Raw genomic sequence first — 19385 nt, 5'->3', positions numbered from 1 at the left:
GAGAAATATAGCGCATCCTTGTAATGCCACAGCGGTTTCCATTTCATAAGGATTGAGTCAATTAAATGTGGTTTGAAAAGGATGAAAATTTTAGTTTAAGTCAATTAAATAATTGCACACTGTTTGTTAATGATTTATAAGACTTGATTCCTCCACGACCAATCAGAAGTTATAATGATTGTGCATTGTGTAATCAAACATAATAATTCAAATTAAATAGAAAAACTGTCCTCAGTAACAAAGCCAGGTCAGTGTTGTTGGGATGAATGTATCCGTATGACAGCACTCTTACTGTGAATATCCTCGTGTTGTAAGCAGTGTCTGTTGCGCAGGTGTGAAAGATGATAAACAAGTAGCAAATTGAGAAGATACAATTCTGAACATTTGCCAGGCGTAAAGCACATGCTTCTCTTTGTAAGATGCTCTTTTTCATGAGGAGAAATCATCTGTGCCAGATTTGTATTCAAATACAGGAAACAGCACATGTGTTGCCCTCAAGGTTTTTTGCTTTTTTGTACTTTTTTTTTTACACTGCTTACTAACAGATGGTGGAATGTGTACTTTACATATTCAGGGGGCCATTATTCAAAAAAAAAAAAAAACACTCCGTATTCTGCTGGAACCCAGAGCAACTCAGCTGTGCAATAGTGAATTATAACCTCCCCCTGAAATTGTCACGCTGTTTGTCAATCGGTCATTTAATCTCAAATAGGGCATTTTTCAACATATACTATCTATAGAATTCCACAGCTGTTTATTTTTCTCTGATCAGTCTTCAATCAAATCAGCAATTACACTGATTAACAAGTTAGTAAAATATCAAACTAATTACATGATAAGCTGATTAAATAATCATATTAATCACAATGAAACACATGTGTGAATAATTGTTGAGAACCCCTCTCCCCCCACCCCCACCCCCCACACACACCCCAAAGATAATTCAGATAGTATTGTAGCAGATAAGTAAAGCAATAGGCCTAAGTAAAAATGCACTTTAATAGTCAGTGTATTTATTATTTGTTATATTTCCACTTCACTGAACACAAGATTGAAGCCTAGTTCTTGTAGTCTGTGTGTGCTATTTTTCCCCATGGAATATATGCATGTCTCAGACTGCTGTATTTGGTCGTTGTGTCACATCTTGCTGTGTTTTCAGGGTCTTGCACTGTTAAAGGAATAGTTCTCACAGACAAACGACCAAAAAATAAATAAATTGCTGAAAATGTACTCATCCTCAAGCCATCCAAGATGAAGATGAAGATGTATATGAGTGTGTTTCTTCATCAGAACAGATTTGGAGACATTTTTCATTACTTGACTTGCTCACCACTGGATCCTCCGCAGTGAATGGGTGCCGTCAGAATGAAAGTCCAAACAGCTGATGAAAACATCACAATAATCCACACGACATCTTGTGAAGTGAAAAATATATGCATTGATTTCACTTGTAAACAGTGCTTGATCTGTGCATATTTCTCTCCTTATGCAGACAAAACAACTTTTTCACTGAAAAAAAACAGTATTATGGATAGAGGACTCGTATTTAATCCAGAAACAGCAGTTTAAAGTAAAAAAAAAAAAATGTTTTTTTTTTTTTTATTTACTTTAACGGTTTGTTTGGATCATTGTGGATTACAGAGAATCCATTGGTAAGGAAGTGATATAAAATTAATTTCCCTAAATATATTCTGATAAAGAAATAAACTCATCTACATCTTTAATGGCCTAGGGGTGAGTAAAACTTTCATCAGTTTTTCACTTTTGGGTGAACTATTCCTTTTAAGGCAGTGCTTTTGAGTTACTGTTAGAAGTAGTTCAGCTTTGAGAAACAGTTCTCAGACATGCAAAATGATAAGAAAACATGCTCTGTATTGACAGTAGGTACAATTTCAGCCTTAAATTAATACATTCATAGGAAATTCCTCATTAAGAAATGTACCTATTGATCAGAAGGAATGTGTTTTTAGTTTAGCATTAATGTATTTTAAGCACCTTTACAAATATATATATTACTTTTGTATTAAGTTGTATCATATTATCTTAACACATTACATTACTGACTGACATAATTGTATTCTATAGTTCTTAGTGTATTAATCAACATGAAATGTTGAGTTCTATATTTTCCTATATGACTGTGTATTGGCTACCAATTTGTTAATTAAATGCATTATAACAATTTACAAATTCATCATTAAGATTAATTTGAAAGGTAATATTTAGTTGCTGAAATCTTTAAAGTAGGACTTGTGAAGATGCTGAAAAGCTCCCACAAGTGTATAAAATATGTTGTATGGCTCCACGGAGCCCGGAATGTCCTTAACATATTGCAGTGTTGCATGCCCCTGGCCTCCAGTTGTAATTTATTTTTGTGATGCATGTCACAGTTTACATTCCACTGTACATTTGTACATTTGGGACTTCATGAATATATAATAGCTAAGAGTAGCATGAGATCATACGGATCTCCTCTGCAAAAGTAAAAGTGTAAATCACTCATAAGCAGCGATGAAATACGAGACTGGTGCTGGAGTGGAGCTGGTGATGAAATGCATCTAGCCTGCAGTAAGTGGCTTTTCCCTGATTCATGAGAATGAAAAGTGGGTCTCTTATTTCACCTGATGGTTGTGTCCAACCCTTGAGTGAAAAATGGCATCTTTCCCCTTGTAAAACACCCATGGGGTTAAATAGCTCCATTATTATTAATGACCATCCATTTGCCAATCTAGATGTGGAGTCAGAGTAGGTGTGTAATAAAATGATAAAGTCCATGTAATTACAAACTCAATTATTATCTTTCAAATGTCTTTTTTTTTTTAAAGCATGGAATTTGCATGAAGCTCATGCCTTTTGTTTCATCTGTATTGCAGAGTCCAGATGACTGTGGCCACAATGAAAACTTGGCATGGGAAATCTAATAAGATTTTAGAATTATAAAAAAAAATAAAAAATCATTCATGTAAAATTAATGAGAAATATTTTAAACGGTGTAGTATTTCTAGTTCGCTAATCAGATAAGTCAACTTGTGACACAGACCAAATCAACTCCTTCACAGAGAGTGGGATGTTCTTGCTAAAGCACACGATGCTCATTAGATCTTAGTAACTGTGATTCAGTCACAAGTGTTTTCTACGAGCAGCAACCTTCCGTTCTCTCTTGTGATTTTGGTCTACATAGCTAATTTTGGCCTTCATGACAACTGTGAAGGGGAAATGTTTTTTAGATAACTCATCCGTTTCAATTATATTAAGCCTTAAAGTTCTGCATAATTAAGGGCGTGGCCACTTCAGTGACAGGTGGATTGCCGCTGCTGTCACCACCGTCGAGTTGGTGGGCGTGGTTTCAGCAACCAGCTCCAGCCTCTTTGCCCATTTTCGATTATTCAGGAGTGACCCGTGGTGTCAAAAACACTCTTGAGAAATCCACGGGTGACATCACTGACACTACGTCAATGTTTTTATACAGTCTATTGTTTTCAACAATAGCTTAAAATGCTCTTAAATTAAAGATGTTTATTTAGTTAGTTTAGTTAGGTTGATTTGTTGTTGTTGTTGTTGTTGTTGTTTTCGTTTTGTTTTGTTTTTGTTTGTTTTGTATCCTCCAAACTAATTACATGAGTGAAATTGTTACAACTAACCCAGGTTTTGTTACAACAATGCCTAGTTCAAAACCCTCATAAATTAAAACCATTTATTTATTTATTGTTTTATTTTTTATTTCATTTTTTTTCCATAATCAAATGGCATGAGAGATACTGTTACAAAAAACCTAGTTCAAAACATTAGTAAATTAAAAACATTTTAATGTATTTATTTATTCATTCATTCATTCATTCATTGCCCAAAATTTAGATGAGTGAAAGTTATAGGCTCTGTAACGAAAGATATGAAATTTATGTTTTTTTTTTCTTACTAATGTGTAATGGGAAAAATTAGCATCAAACAAAAAAATGCCCAATAGAAGTATCTTCAACAGTGTTCTCAGACATTTGGATGTCATTGAATTTGTAAGAAACTCCAGCCCTCCTTCAGGTCTTAAGGTTGTCAGCTGATGAAACTATAATAATATCCTTAATTTAGTATGGATATTCTCTCTTGTCGTGTTCTTCTCCTGTCCTCGAGGGTTCTAACTGTGCTCGTATCAAGTGCGCCAATTAAATACATGCATACATGGCTGAAACGATACTAAACTTTGATCAAATATGCCACAGTGTACCCCCTCAGTGGGTATGTTTTGGCTCAGTGAACTTCATGGAGACTCATTACTTGATCATTTGCATTTCGAAAAAGCACAACCCTTACAACCCAACACACTTAAAGCAAAGAAACACTAAATACAGTATCACTATATATATATATATATATATATATTACATATATGTTGTTCAATAAAATCCAAGGTTGAATTATCTCATGTGACATAAAGCTCACTGCTCTATGCAGAAATGTGCTGTTTTTCTTAAGCTCTACAGTCAACCAGATAATGTTTAGACAGGAGAAAGAGAGCGGTGAGAGATGATTTTCTATATTTATGCAATTAGTCCTCTAATTGGTTGTAATAGGTTTGCACATGCTAACATAATGACTTGAGTAATCATCTCTATGGCATCCTTGATATAAATCCCATCAAGTTATATTCAGGTCGTGCTGCTTTGCTTAACAGCCCTGTCACAAATTGTCATCCGTTCTTATTGTCGGCACGAGCACCTTTTCATCACACGTCCTGACCAGGAGCGTCCCATGCTGTCAGATAGTCTGTTTCTGTAAATGTCACTATAGCCCAGCCACATGTTGGTTCATTTTATGTGATAACTGTTGTTGTTTTTCTTTCCTCAATAGCATTTATTGTCATACAGTATAACCTTGTATCACTGTGTAGATAGTGAGATGTCATAATGTATTTAACAAACTCTACAACAATTCCTTTTCAGTTTTCACACTATATTATGTTAATAGGTTTTTAAAAAATTGCTATTCTTTTGTTTTATTTTGAAAAAATTTAGCTCAGGTTTTGAGAGGCATGTTAATTTCATGTATTGTGTATTTGAAAAACTACTTTTGGATCCCATTGTGCAAGCTTTTTCAACATGCAATATTCATACACACATGCACACAAAGATACTGGCTTACTTCTTTGTTTGTTTGTTTTGTAGATCTTTGGTTCAAAATGAACATTCCATCTATATTTACTCACCCTCAAGTTGTTCCAAACCTTGGGAGCATGTCCCGTATCTCTCTGTTTAACCACCATAGTATAATAAATTGTTGTGTAAATGAACTAGCAATTTACAAATGTTTCCCGAACACGGTCGCATCTCCGTCATTTGAACCTCATTGATTGAACAGTTATTAATGACATAGCACACATGTGGTGGAGTAATAACTTCTGCTGATTAATTGTATTTGAGATCTCTGAGATACTGTTGTATTGACCATGGCACCTGGTGGCTAATTTACTATTTTTGTTCCGTCATTTTGCTTAATTTAATATTTGATTCTGTACAGGAAAAAATATATGGATAAAAATGTGTATATAAATATAAATAAAATGGAAGATATAGATTGTACTGCATGTTAGCTTGCTTATTGTTCCCAAGAGCATCATTAATTTAAGTCTAAATGTCTTACTAACAAGTAACTATGATTCTAATCACAGATCGACAGTTGTAGTTCCAGCCATGTAAGTTTGAGGTGCAGTTTGCGAATGTGACGCTAACAATGGAGGACAGGAGGCAGATGCAAGTAAAGGTAGTTTATTGACCGGAGTTGTGATGGATGAATGCTGGTGAGTGACGCAGGAACCACGATGGCAGCACAGACAGGTGGGTAGGTGATTTGAGTGCGTTGGTAGAGATGACGGTGGTGGTAGATCGGTGATCCGTGGTGATAATCCGTGAGTGACTGTGATAATCCAAAGTAGACCGAACAGGAAACAGGGCAAGGACAGGAACACAGGAGCACGAACAGACATCAACACATGGACCTCAAACAACGATCTGACAAACAGGAGACGAAAGACAGGGCGTTATATAGGCGGTTGGAATGAGATGCACCTGCCGCTGATCAGGCGATCAGTGGCCACACCCACATGAACCAATCAACATGACATAACATGACTACAGCTGGAGACGGTGCGTTCACGAACCGTGACAGTACCCCTCCTCCTAAGGACGCCTCCTGGCGTCCCCAGAATCTCTTACCTGTCGATTGTAATCATCGATAAGGGAGTGATCCAGGATGTCCCTGGCAGGTACCCAACTTCTCTCCTCCGGACCGTAACCCTCCCAGTCCACCAAGTACTGAAATCCGCGTCCCCTCCTTCTAGAGTCCAGAATACGATTTACCAAATAGGTGGTCTCCCCATCTACGAGACGCGGCGGGGGAGGGACCGGGGTAGGCGGATTAATGGGAGAATGAAATACGGGCTTAATTTTGGACACATGAAAGGCGGGATGAATTCTCCTGTACGTAGGAGGGAGTTTAAGGCGGACTGCCACCGGACTAATGATTTTGGTGACAGTAAACGGGCCAATAAATTTGGGAGCCAATTTATTAGATACGGACCGGAGAGGAATATTCTTGGTTGAAAGCCACACCTTTTGACCCACGACGTATACGGGAGGCCTAGACCGGTGGCGATCGGCCTTGGCCTTGGTGCGCGCCCCCGCTTGGAGTAGAGTCTCACGGGCTCTGGTCCAAGTGCGGTGGCACCTCTGGACGAAGGCGTGAGCGGAGGGGACCGCAACTTCGGATTCCATACTGGGAAAAATAGGTGGCTGGTAACCTACACTACACTCAAAAGGAGATAGGCCCGTAGCTGATACTGGTAAGGTATTGTGGGCGTACTCCACCATAGACAATTGTTGGCTCCAGGAGGAAGGATTCTTGGAGACCAAACATCGCAACACCCTTTCCAAATCTTGGTTGGCTCTCTCGGTTTGACCATTGCTCTGGGGGTGAAACCCTGAGGACAGACTTACAGTCGCTCCCAGTAGTCTACAGAATTCTTGCCAAAATTTAGCCACAAATTGGGGTCCCCTGTCGGAAACCACGTCTATCGGGAGGCCATGTAAACGAAAGACGTGGTCTACGACGGTCAACGCTGTCTCCTTGGCTGAGGGTAATTTGGGCAAGGGAATAAAGTGGGCCGCCTTCGAGAACCGGTCCACCACGGTTAAAACTACCGTGTTTCCCTGGGAGGGTGGGAGGGCGGTAATAAAATCTAGAGCGATGTGGGACCAGGGTCTCGAAGGAACCGGCAGCGGTTGGAGTAACCCATCAGGGGGCCGATTGGAAGTCTTACCAGTGGCACAAACCGAGCAAGCCAAAACAAAACTGTGAATGTCGCGAGCCATAAGTGGCCACCAGAATCGTTGCTTGACTAAAAATCTAGTACGGTTAACCCCTGGATGGCAAGCTACATTCGAGCAATGTCCCCACTGGATAACGTTGGACCTTAATCCCTCCGGCACAAATAAACGGTTCGGTGGGCACCCGGGCGGAGGCGTTACCCCTTCTAAGGCCGTTCTGACCTTCGATTCGATCTCCCATGTGAGAGTGGAGACCACTAATGTCTCAGGAAAAATACACTCGGGAGTGGACGGGCGTTCGGAATGGTCAAAAATACGCGACAAAGAATCGGGTTTGATATTTTTGGAACCCGGGCGGTACGAGATAGTAAAGTCAAAACGTCCGAAAAAAAGTGCCCACCGAGCCTGCCTGGAGTTCAACCTCTTGGCGGTGCTAATGTACTCTAAATTCTTGTGGTCAGTCCATACTATAAAAGGAACCCCCGATCCCTCTAACCAGTGTCGCCATTCCTCTAATGCCATCTTAACTGCCAACAATTCTCGGTTACCAATATCATAATTTCGTTCTGCCGGAGATAAACGATATGAAAAATATGCGCAAGGGTGGACCTTGTCGTCTAAGGGAGAACGTTGAGATAACACCGCTCCTACCCCCACCTCTGATGCGTCGACCTCCACCACGAACTGACGTGTAGGGTCAGGGGTAATCAGAATAGGGGCTGAAATGAAACGGCTCTTCAGTTTGGCAAACACAGCCTCAGCTGTGTCCGACCACCTGAACGCAGTCTTGGCGGAGGTCAAGGCGGTCAGAGGTGCGGCTAGTTGGCTGAAGTTGCGAATAAAACGCCGGTAGAAGTTAGCGAACCCCAGAAACCTCTGTAGGGCCTTACGGGAATCTGGGCTTGGCCATTCTACCACAGCCTTAACCTTCTCGGGATCCATGCGTATTCCCTCAGTCGACACGATATACCCCAAAAATGGAATTGACTGTGCATGAAATTCGCATTTCTCCGCCTTGACAAAAAGCCCATTCTCTAGCAACCTCTGAAGCACTCGTTGGACGTGCTGCACATGTTCCTGGAGAGAAGAAGAAAAAATCAATATGTCGTCCAGGTAGACATAAATGAACTGATCGATCATATCTCGCAGCACGTCGTTGACAAGTGCCTGGAAGACCGCTGGGGAGTTGGAGAGCCCAAAGGGCATAACCAAGTATTCAAAGTGCCCTCTGGGGGTGTTAAAAGCGGTCTTCCATTCATCCCCCTCCCTGATCCGAACCAAATGATACGCATTGCGTAAGTCCAGTTTTGTGAAAATTGACGCTCCCTGCAACCTCTCGAAGGCCGAAGACATCAACGGCAAAGGATAAGTATTCTTTACCGTGATGTTGTTCAGTCCCCGGTAATCAATACAAGGTCGCAGAGATCCGTCCTTCTTTCCCACAAAAAAGAACCCCGCCCCCGCAGGAGAAGAGGAAGGGCGGATGAATTTAGAAGCTAGAGAATCAGAAATATATTTCTCCATAGCCTCCCTCTCTGGAACAGAAAGTGAATAGAGTTTGCCCTTAGGCGGAGACTTACCTGATAGTAAATCTATGGCACAGTCGTAAGGACGATGCGGAGGAAGAGAAGCAGCCCGAGACTTACTGAACACTTCCTTCAGATGGAGGTACTCAGCGGGCACGTTAGACAAATCCACCGCCTCCTCCTGCAACACAGACACAGACACAGACGGACAGGCAGACACTAGACAAGACTCATGACATCTTTTACACCAAGACAAAACGGAGTTAGAGAGCCAGTCAATGCTAGGGTTGTGGAGGAGGAGCCAAGGGTGTCCGAGGACAATGGGTGCCAGGGGAGAGTCAAGGATGTGAAAAGAGATGGTCTCAGAGTGATTGCCAGAGGTGATGAGTGTAATGTCTTCAGTGATGTATGATATGGTGGGAAGTTGCTGACCAGTGAGGGCGTGAACCGTGATGTGGTGCGGAAGAGGTCTGAGGGGAATGTGGAGCTTGTGGGCTAATGTGCTGTCCATGAAGTTACCCTCAGCCCCGGAATCCAGTAGTGCCTGACAGTGATGTGTCTGTGCTGACCACCGCAGCCATACCGGGAGGAGCGTAGAAGATGATGGTGATGATGATGATGATGATGACGAGGTCTTCTCGGCGGAGATCCCACCCGATAGTAGCCTCATGCGTACTACCGGGCCTGGCCCTTTTACCGGACAGGCGTGGGCTCGATGTCCGGCTCCCCCGCAGTAAAGGCAAAGGCCCAGGGACCTCCGCCTCTCCTTCTCCTCCCGGGAAAGCCGAGCTCGCCCTACCTGCATGGGCTCGTGATCGTAGACGGGGCTGGCCACGTCCCCGCCGCTGAACCGCACGTCTGCCTGTCCCCTGGATGGGGTGTTGAGTAGCCCCCTCCTCTCCATCCGTGCCAGACGTGCATCGACCCGAAGGGCCAGCTCAATAAGTCCATTGAACGACGGGGGAAGGTCCAGGGCGTAGATCTCCCTCTGGACGCGGTCAGCCAGCCCATGCAGGAACATGTCCCACTGCGCCTCCTCGTTCCAATGGCACTCCGCCGCCAGGGTCCGGAACTCGATGGAATAGTCCGAGACGGATCTCTCGTGCTGGCGTAACTCCGCCAGCCTCCTGGCCGCCTCCCGTCCTGCGGCGGCCCGATCAAAGACCCGTCTCATCTCGGCGGAGAGCGCCTGGAACGAGGCGCAGCAAGGGTCCTGGTTCTCCCACACCGCTGTTCCCCACAATGCCGCCCTCCCAGAGAGCAGGGTCAGAACGAAGGCCACCTTGGCCCTCTCACTGGCGAAGGTTCTAGGCTGGAGGGCAAAATGCATATCACAATGGTTAAGGAAACCTCTACAATAGTCGGGCTCACCCGAGTACGCTTCCGGAATCGGGAGGCGTGGTTCCGACTGGGAGGGGACCTCCGATGGGGCTGGTGGAGCAGGCGGTGTGAGTGGCGCAGTGGGAGCTCGTAATAGCTGGAACTGTTGGGTGAGCTCGGACACCTGCGTCACTAAAGTCTGAACCGCGCGACCAGTGTCGTTAAGAGTCTGCTCCTGGGAGTCCATCCTCCGAACACTGGCGCTGAGGAAAACTTCGAGGGAGGAAGGTTGATTACTCGCTGCCTCCATGTTGGTCAGATCGTTCTGTGACGCTAACAATGGAGGACAGGAGGCAGATGCAAGTAAAGGTAGTTTATTGACCGGAGTTGTGATGGATGAATGCTGGTGAGTGACGCAGGAACCACGATGGCAGCACAGACAGGTGGGTAGGTGATTTGAGTGCGTTGGTAGAGATGACGGTGGTGGTAGATCGGTGATCCGTGGTGATAATCCGTGAGTGACTGTGATAATCCAAAGTAGACCGAACAGGAAACAGGGCAAGGACAGGAACACAGGAGCACGAACAGACATCAACACATGGACCTCAAACAACGATCTGACAAACAGGAGACGAAAGACAGGGCGTTATATAGGCGGTTGGAATGAGATGCACCTGCCGCTGATCAGGCGATCAGTGGCCACACCCACATGAACCAATCAACATGACATAACATGACTACAGCTGGAGACGGTGCGTTCACGAACCGTGACAGCGAATGTTCATTTGAACTCTGGTTTCAGGAAACACTAAATCATTGAATAATTTTAGTAATGACGGAACTTGTGACCATGATTTGCTAACGATGCTTTCGAGAAACACACCCCAGTATGAGTCGAACAAAACAGAAAAAAAAATGGTGGTAACCATACAGTTGGTTGCTAACATTCTCCATAATATCTTCAAATTATCCGCATTGATTTCCTTTATGAAAAAATCCTAAAATACTATGTAAGCCAATGGGGACCAGCAAATGTTTGGTCAGCAGCATTCTTTAAAATATCTTCTTTTAAAGAAAGAAATTCACACTGGTTTAGAACAACTGGAGGGGGAGTAAATGATGATTCACATGTGGGTGAACTATTCCGTTAAGGATTGGAACACTTTCCTTTAGTTTTAGATTGGAAAATAAAGCTCAGTTTTTGGAACAGAAGACGAGACCTTTGTGGTTTGTCATACGGGAGCGAACCGATTACCAATCTCTGACGACAGTGTTAGGCAGTGTTTGCAAGGGAAGATTGAAACTATCTTCAAGCATTCACACTGCTGTAATTACAAGTGTGAATCAGCCTGGGACTTCAATCAATAACCACTGGCTATTTTGAGAAATGTTTCAATCTGCAGACAATTTGCTTTAAATGCGAGCCATTACTAGAAGCTCTATTACTCTCAGAGTAAATAGGCTTGACATTTTTAAGCGTATGTTTTGCAATAATGTAAATATCATCACCTCACACGACATTTTATTACATTTTTTTCTGCAGAAGGTGAAATTAAAAATACTATCTCTTAGCCGCAAACGTGCACTTTACCGACATATCTATGTATGTGCAGACCAGAGCACGGGGGGGCTGATTCTTTTTTAAAAGCTCAACGGGAGAGTAGTGATTCCCCTGAATACAAAAAGCACTTAAACAGCATCAGAGTGAGCCGCTTCCTCGGGCTGACGAAAACATTCAACTCTGTCACAAACATCAGTCAAGCAGTTCTAGTCCCTGTGGAGGAGAAACTGATACGGACTACATCTTTAGAGCTGTTTAATGTGAAATATCACTTACAAAAAATAGAAGCTCTCCTGGCTGTTGACATAGCGCCACTGACAGCTCATGCTGTGCCTCTGCACACTGGAAAGTAGGGTGGTTTCAAAACACCTTTTGCACATAATGTAATTGCGCACATATTCTCCCCAGCTTGTTCTGATTGGCTTTATAAACACACACACACACACACACACACACATGGACCTGCTGGGCAAATGCACTAAAGGTGTCTCACGCACTTCTCAGCGAATGTATTAGGGCCTCTACATTCTATATTGTGTCTACAGGCATGAATGTTTCCACCGTGGTGTGATGCGCTCAGCCCCTCAAAAGAGCAATGTCTCTGTAAGACGCCTCCAATTTCCAAAGCAGCTCTGGGGTGATTTACAGCAGCCTCCGAGAGCAACCTGGCCAGGACTCATTCTGCTTGCTCAGAGAGTGAGCAGCATCATTTTTCCTTAATGAAGTTAGTGACCCTCTGAAAGGTGACACGTTTACCGCTCCACTGATTTATGCACTGATGCTCTGAGGCAGGCTATGGCAGGGTAAGACCGGGAGGATGTGGCCACATCTCTCTCACTCTTTTCTCTCTTTCTGTTTATAGCTTTCTGTGCTTTTCTGTCTAGTTCTCTTGTATTAAGACCAACTGACATGTAAAATAAGAGCATAATATAGCTCTGTTCCAAAACCTAGTAAGCTGTCTAAAGCCATCAATATACTTTGATTTTTATGTGTGTGCAAGCGTAAGCATAGTGTATGTGGCATAAATATCGTCAGCAAGGTGCATGCCCAATTATTCTAACCGCATATACTTTGTATGGTCCGCTCGCAGATACAACTTGATTTTATTTTTATTTTTTTATTTTTTTGCACTAATTCATTCGTCCACAAGGTGGCAACACTGTCCTGTCCTGTTGTTTTTTAATCAAAAAAGACATTGAATAGACTGAACAACAACAAACTACTGGAGAGTGCAACAAGTCATAGATGGGAATATCCCACTTCTGACCTGCGAGTGTGTTCCAGTCACACCACAGAATGCCACCATGACTCAAGAACATTTCATATGCTGCCAATTATTGGAAAATTAACATTCAGACTGTCCTAAAATCTGTATGTTTTCATTCGTTATTCAAACTTTTTAAACAATCTTATGTCAAATGTAATAGTACATTATTCCAGACATTAGCACTTAATAGCTGTCTTACTAGTAGGCATTTAACAAAAAAAAACAAAAAGAAAAATAGGTAGCCATTTATTGATGAACAAAAAATATATTATATGTTGCACATTCATACAATATGTTCATCAGAATACATAAAAGATAATTTTCATGTTCCTCATGAACCAGCTCTTTATTGATTGCTGCCATCTTGGAAACTGTCAAACTGAAGTTTGGGTTGATGGGTTGGCCAAGATCTCCAATTTGGAGTGGCATTCTAGCATTATTTTAAAGTAGTAAAAAGTACAAAGACATATTTTTACTCCTGGAGAGAAATAGCACAGTCACTGGACAAGGATGAAACATTCCAGTGCTCACATGTCAAGGGTCTGTGTTTGCACTTGCTATCAAATAGAGTATATTTTTGAGTATAATGACACATGTTTATTAGAAATCAGCATTTTTTTTGGGGGGGGGCGGTGGTATTTACAGATTTGTCTGACAGCATTACTGTGGCTCAATCCACGCAGTTCCTATAACTCAAATCATAGATATCTATAAACGTACATGTCCACCATCTTGGAACAGTCAACATTTCAGAGGCTGCTTAACATTCACACTAAAACCTATGAATTTTCATGGAAAAGGTCAACATTATGCAGCCTATGGTTGTGAAAACCATAAATACCTATGTTAGAGTTCTCTGACAATCAGTAACATGGTAAGGATATCTATCGCTCAAATATTAAATCATGGTGCTAGCAATGCAAGGCCGTGGGTTTGATTCCCAAGAAATGCATGAACTGATGAAATGTATTGAATGCAAAGTCTGTCACTTTGGGTAAATGTGTTAATATTTAATCTGTATTTCTGCTATTGAGAATATTTGGATTTCCCTCTGCATGATATTAAAATACTGAACATAAAAAAGCAATAACTAAATTGGCTCCTGGTGGTAAAAAGAATAACAAAAATAACCCAACCATGTAATGCAGGGAAATCAGACATAGTCCCTTTCAATTATTTCTAACATCTTTGCTTATGCAAATATGGTAAATTATTTCTAAATGTCAGCTTGGAGTGGGGACCAGCATGAGCGAAGTGATGTTCATACATGGCTCTGCTTTTCTTAGCGGGTTAAGGTATACATACGCCGCTGTAGGGCTCCAGTCTGCCTCCACAAGCACTGTTTTACATTCTAATTATTAGAGTTGACAGGCTTTATGACTGGGGCTCAATACTGAGCCCTTTTTCTTGGCACATCTCGCATGTGATGTCAGAGCAAGTTTAATGAGATAAGAAAGTTGAGGTCCTGCAGTTTATGTTCTCTTTTCTTTGAGCAAATCACGTTCTGTTGCTGGCAGCTACTGTAGCAAGTTTACTGCACCTAATACTGTACGTGTCAGCTTCGCTAACAAGTAGCTGAAGAAGGAAGAACTGCTACGTTTCCATTTGATTTGTCTTAATTGACTTGATTTAAGTAGGAGACATCAGCAGAAGAAAAGGTGTACCACAATGACTGCGATTAAAATAAACAATGGTTTTAGAGCTGTTCATTTATTCTTTAATATATAAAAAGCCAATCTCAGACACGAACAACAGAGATTTAATTAAGCCACAGGGAATTCAGTGCATATTGTAGGTAAACACTTAGGACCATGGGAATACCATTTAAATTAAAAGAACTGGTGTTGTTTTTGTCATTTTAAGATGAATTAAACATTTATTACTGCCTTTCATTTCTCTCAGAAGATGACATTTACAGGTCACCTTTTGATAGCTCCAACTTTGTATCATCTCCAAGTGCCTTAGCAATAAGAGAAAGTATGATTTATTTTGTCTTCCATGTTCACCTCTTGACTGAGCCTCCACATTTGTCATTTCATCATCCACAGCTATTGAAGTGAACCTGCAGAAAGCTCTCGCCGAGGCCTCGGAGACCTGTACCCAGGAATGTCTGATCCTGGGTCATTCTGACAGCTGCTGGATGCCGCCAGCGCTGACCCAATTCCAGACATCCGGCGCTGCCACTCTGCCCTCCTTTGGTTTTCAACAAAGCTGGGCACGGGGGACCAAGGCAGATGGGCGTCACACCCTTGGCAGGTCAGTGCCCAGAGATGATCTGGACAAAGGGAGCAACCGCCCCCAATTCTACAACACACTTGAGAGACACTGCAGCAAGAAAGAGGATCCCATCAAGGTCATCCCACTAGCCAGCTTTTCCGCCACGTCCAGCTCTCAGATGTCCACGAGCGGAGGTCCTTCCGCCTTCCTGCACGAGCATCAGCTGTAGAAGTGAGGGTAGGCCTCAGAGCACTGCATAATGAGAGTGATTGAAATGGAAAAGCTGACGGGTTCTGATCGTTATTAGCATGTGTCAAATGTTTCATGACACAGGATGTTTCTAAACTCAGCAGAAGGGGAAGTTAAAGCAAAGGACGGTAGCTCTCGGTATCCTCTGTGTAACTGAAACATGTACAGTAGACAACTGGTAGATATAGACCAAAGTAGCTCCTCAAGTGAAAAAAAAAATGGTGTGAAATGTGTCTTAGTGACAGATTAGTGGCAAGTGAATTAAGCTTTACTGTTGATCAAAAGGGACAATATATATATATCATTCTTTTGTGCGCCTCTTGAATGCAACTTAGCAAATTACTTTTAAGTGTGTGCTGGCGGAAGAAATCATTGCATATGTTTACATGTGCACTGATATTCTTATATAATTATATATATATTAAAAAAAAAAGCTAGTGGTTATTTCCTTGTGCTTTGCACATGATCACAGACATGCTTCTAAACAAAACAATGCGTTAAGAACCGCATTCGGAATATTACGAGGCATGTAAGCGTAGTCAATAAGGCTAAGTGTAATGTGTGAGCACTGGGTGACTGCAGTATTTCTTTCAGCTTTGGTGAGGTGCGTCGTTTCCAGCTGAAATTCTGCCTGAGTCAGTTTTATTCTGCTAAAGAGAAGAGTTCCATGCCTCTGTATGTGCTGCTTACTCTGTCAAGACTACAGATACAGCTATGCCTCTCTGCAAAAATTAGCCTTGCTCAGTGTTAACACATAGAAACTTTTATGTATTAGGGTACTTTTTTCTTCTTATACTTTGACGTTAGCTCTTTTTCTCCCTGGTGAGCTTAGAGCCTTCCTCTGATGTTCGGCATGTTGGTAGTTTCCATGTATCTGACACCCTTTCTCTGCCATTATAAGAAACCCGCTTATTTTCAACATTTTCTCATTAGCAGAGGCACAGACATGACTAAAAAGACGTCCTTTGTTTTTTCGCACTACTATATCAAGTTTTTCTCTTCATATATACAATTTATGCACCATAATAAGTGCTGTGGAACCAATTACAAGAATCTCCCAATAGTATAATTACTTTGATCAGTAATCACCATAACTGCTATAGAAGCAGAACGCTGCTCTATAATAGCATAATTGGCTACCTTTTGAATGTGTGTGTGCGTATGCGTGTATGGTGCGCACTTCTTTTTAAACTTGCGTAAGTGTTTGCAAGATTTAGATATAACGATGTCAAAGAAACAGCCTTAAGATGTAAATGTGTATTGTATGGATGTAATGACTGCTAAGTGAAGTAGAAGTTTGCTTACAATCGTGTCATTTTTTCATCCAGTTCATTCAAACAGAGACATCAAGTAATCCCACAGATGCAGATGCAGTGCAGGTTGAGAAATCAGCACAAATGTAATACGACAACAGTTCTCCTTAGTATATACTAATGACACAGAAATATTTGGGTCAGTGATCCAAAAAATTACTTCACTATTAAATAGTGTACGTGCCAGCAACAAGAAATGTGTCACAGCGAGACGTGTTGGAGTGTGTTGCTCTTTAATGCGAGAGAACTGGCAATCACTCCAGCAGCAATTTAAGATCTGTTGAACACTCTTGATTAAGAGGAATAATTGTGGAGTGGGACTCTATTAAGAGAAAGTAGCGGTGGCCTGGTCTTTCGCACGAGCTTTTGCATGTCTGCTAGCTGGGACGGTGTAAAAGTACAGAGTATAAGGATGGTGACTCAACTCCTAGTTTAAAAAATAGATCAGAAAATACATCAGAAACACTTGAAAGAAAAGGTCTGAAACACTAACATCACCCATAGTGTCTGTATTGCTTAACACTGCTTGATAATCACTTCTTCTGTTCATTCAAAACACAATAGAAAACACCTACTTACAAAGGACAGAAAGATCATCATCAAATTTCCAAAGATTAAAGACAGTGTTTTTTTGAAGAAGAGAGCTGTAGAGCTTCACAACACATATGAAATATATTTGCATATTTTTTCAGAACTGCATAGATTTAGAGGTTTTACATTCTTAAAGTCAACAGGAAATGAAAAAAGACCCTGTTTACTCTCGTAATGCATGTCAGTGGGGTTTTTGTGAATGATTCATCTGTATGAATGATTCTTTAGGGTCTTTATGAAATGTCTGCGACATACTTTGGTTAAAATTCCTCAATGGTTGCATAACAACCTTTTTTACATTGTCAAAAACAGCTCTGTACATAGCATGACATTTTGTGCATGTCTCTTTAAATTATAATGAGCTACTGCTCACCCCACCTCTTTTTTGTATTTTTTTTTTATTTGGTAGCGCATTACCATCAAAAACAAAACTAATCCACTGCATTCTCAACTACAAAACCTAACTGTTGAGAGTGACTTCTGGTGACTTCCCAACTGATAAATATAAGCCATAGTTTTCTCATTGAATATCCCGTTTCTTTTTAAGAAAAAATTGTCACAATTACGGAAGTTAAATGTGTTGCAAATTATATTTCATGTTGACTTTAAAAATGTATGAATTTATGAAGATAAACATTTGCTGAAATCTGAAACAGCTATTTTTGAGTAGTGGAGCAACTATATTAGTGCCAAAGGTTTACCAAGAAAACAGACAAACATTGTGTGCGAATGAATAAAAATAAGGACATTTGTGATAAATAAATGCATAAAAGGTCTCAATATGCATGGATATTCTCCCCTCTAGCACTTTTGTACTTTTCTAAAAAGTTTGTTACCTGATGTATCATGTAATCAACCTTGGTAATGAGTTGTTTCTTTCCTTTTTTGATGTTTTTTTTTTCTTCAGGAAAATATTATGGCAGACCGTCCCAGTAGTCAGGCATCTTCATTTGCATGTGATTCCAGTTGACCTCCTCTGGCTGATTGTGTTCTGTAGCACTAAACCCTTGTTCTGACACGAATCAGTATTCAGTATCATCTCCTCAGTTGTGTTATAGTTAGTGTGAAGGACTAGAATTGCAACACACTTTGAGTCCCCAACACATCTTAACATAAACCAAATCAATTCACCGTATGAAAAAAAGAGCAAAGTGTACATAGATATACTTAGCAGTAACACTCAGAAACTAATTTTAACATACTGTGTGTGTAAACAAAAGGAAAAGTGGTTTATACTTTCTGAAAATGACAAAAAATCATGAAAATTGAGGACAATCTCTGTTGTAATGTATTCAAAACATATACATACTGTGTATTATTATATGTGTGCGCGTGCGTTTGTGTGTGTGCATGTATGTATACTGGCACAGCAGTGTCTGGATAATGTATGTACACACTATGTATCTTGTATAGAATCTGAAAGAATATAAAACTGCTGATATATTAAATCTGCTTGTAATTGAAACATAATTAGCTGTATTTCACAATTATTACTTTCTTTAGAGGTGAGCTTTCATATGTGACAGCATTCAAACACTGTTGAACAATTGAAAAGCCTATATCTTGATATCATACCCCTGTAAAATGTAAAAAAAAAAAAAAAAAAAATGGAGATGAGAAGAATAAGAAACAAAGAACACGCTCATTTACATTTGATGTTTTTCCTTGTCTTGAATTTTTTCTTGAACCATTAAATATTGTGTATCTTTAGACACTCCGTTGTGTGTCCTATCATTGCAAAACACTTTAATCCTATTTTTCTCTTATAGACTGCAAAGCCTTGATTTAGAAAGCAGGTGGTGGAGGAGAATACTAACAAAAAAAGAAGAAAGAAATGTGGTTCGGTTATGGACTGCCTTCCATTAGGGGAAGCAAGGCATGTGCATATGAAACACTATCTATTTGCAGAAAAGAAGGCAGAGGGAACTCTTGATTAAGTCCGTCTGCACAGACAATAGCAGTTATACAGCTGTTAGAGGCATTGATTGTGTAGGAGGTAAGCTTCGGAAACACACCTGAGAGATTTTA

The 19385-nt window shown here is 41.1% G+C and overlaps 1 protein-coding gene across 2 annotated transcripts in view; it reads left to right on the top strand.

Moving 5' to 3' along the window:
* The window catches only part of LOC132113540 (protocadherin-11 X-linked-like), a 165188-nt gene extending 146231 nt beyond the window's left edge, over positions 1-18957 (top strand). Inside the window, exons 6-7 of one of the 2 annotated variants that reach the window (XM_059521346.1) lie at positions 15036-15441; positions 18265-18957. In XM_059521346.1, coding sequence (XP_059377329.1) covers positions 15036-15433 — 398 coding nt within the window. In that variant the 3' untranslated portion in view covers positions 15434-15441; positions 18265-18957. Of the gene's footprint in view, positions 1-15035; positions 17624-18264 lie in introns of those variants that run through there. The other variant, XM_059521347.1, reaches the window with a different exon arrangement.
* The last annotated feature ends 428 nt before the right edge of the window (positions 18958-19385 follow it).

This window comes from Carassius carassius, chromosome 33 (assembly GCF_963082965.1).
Source record: "Carassius carassius chromosome 33, fCarCar2.1, whole genome shotgun sequence".
Classification (NCBI taxonomy): Eukaryota; Metazoa; Chordata; class Actinopteri; order Cypriniformes; family Cyprinidae; genus Carassius; species Carassius carassius.
The sequence above is the reverse complement of the archived record's forward strand: the minus strand, read 5'-3'. Positions and strand labels throughout refer to the sequence as shown.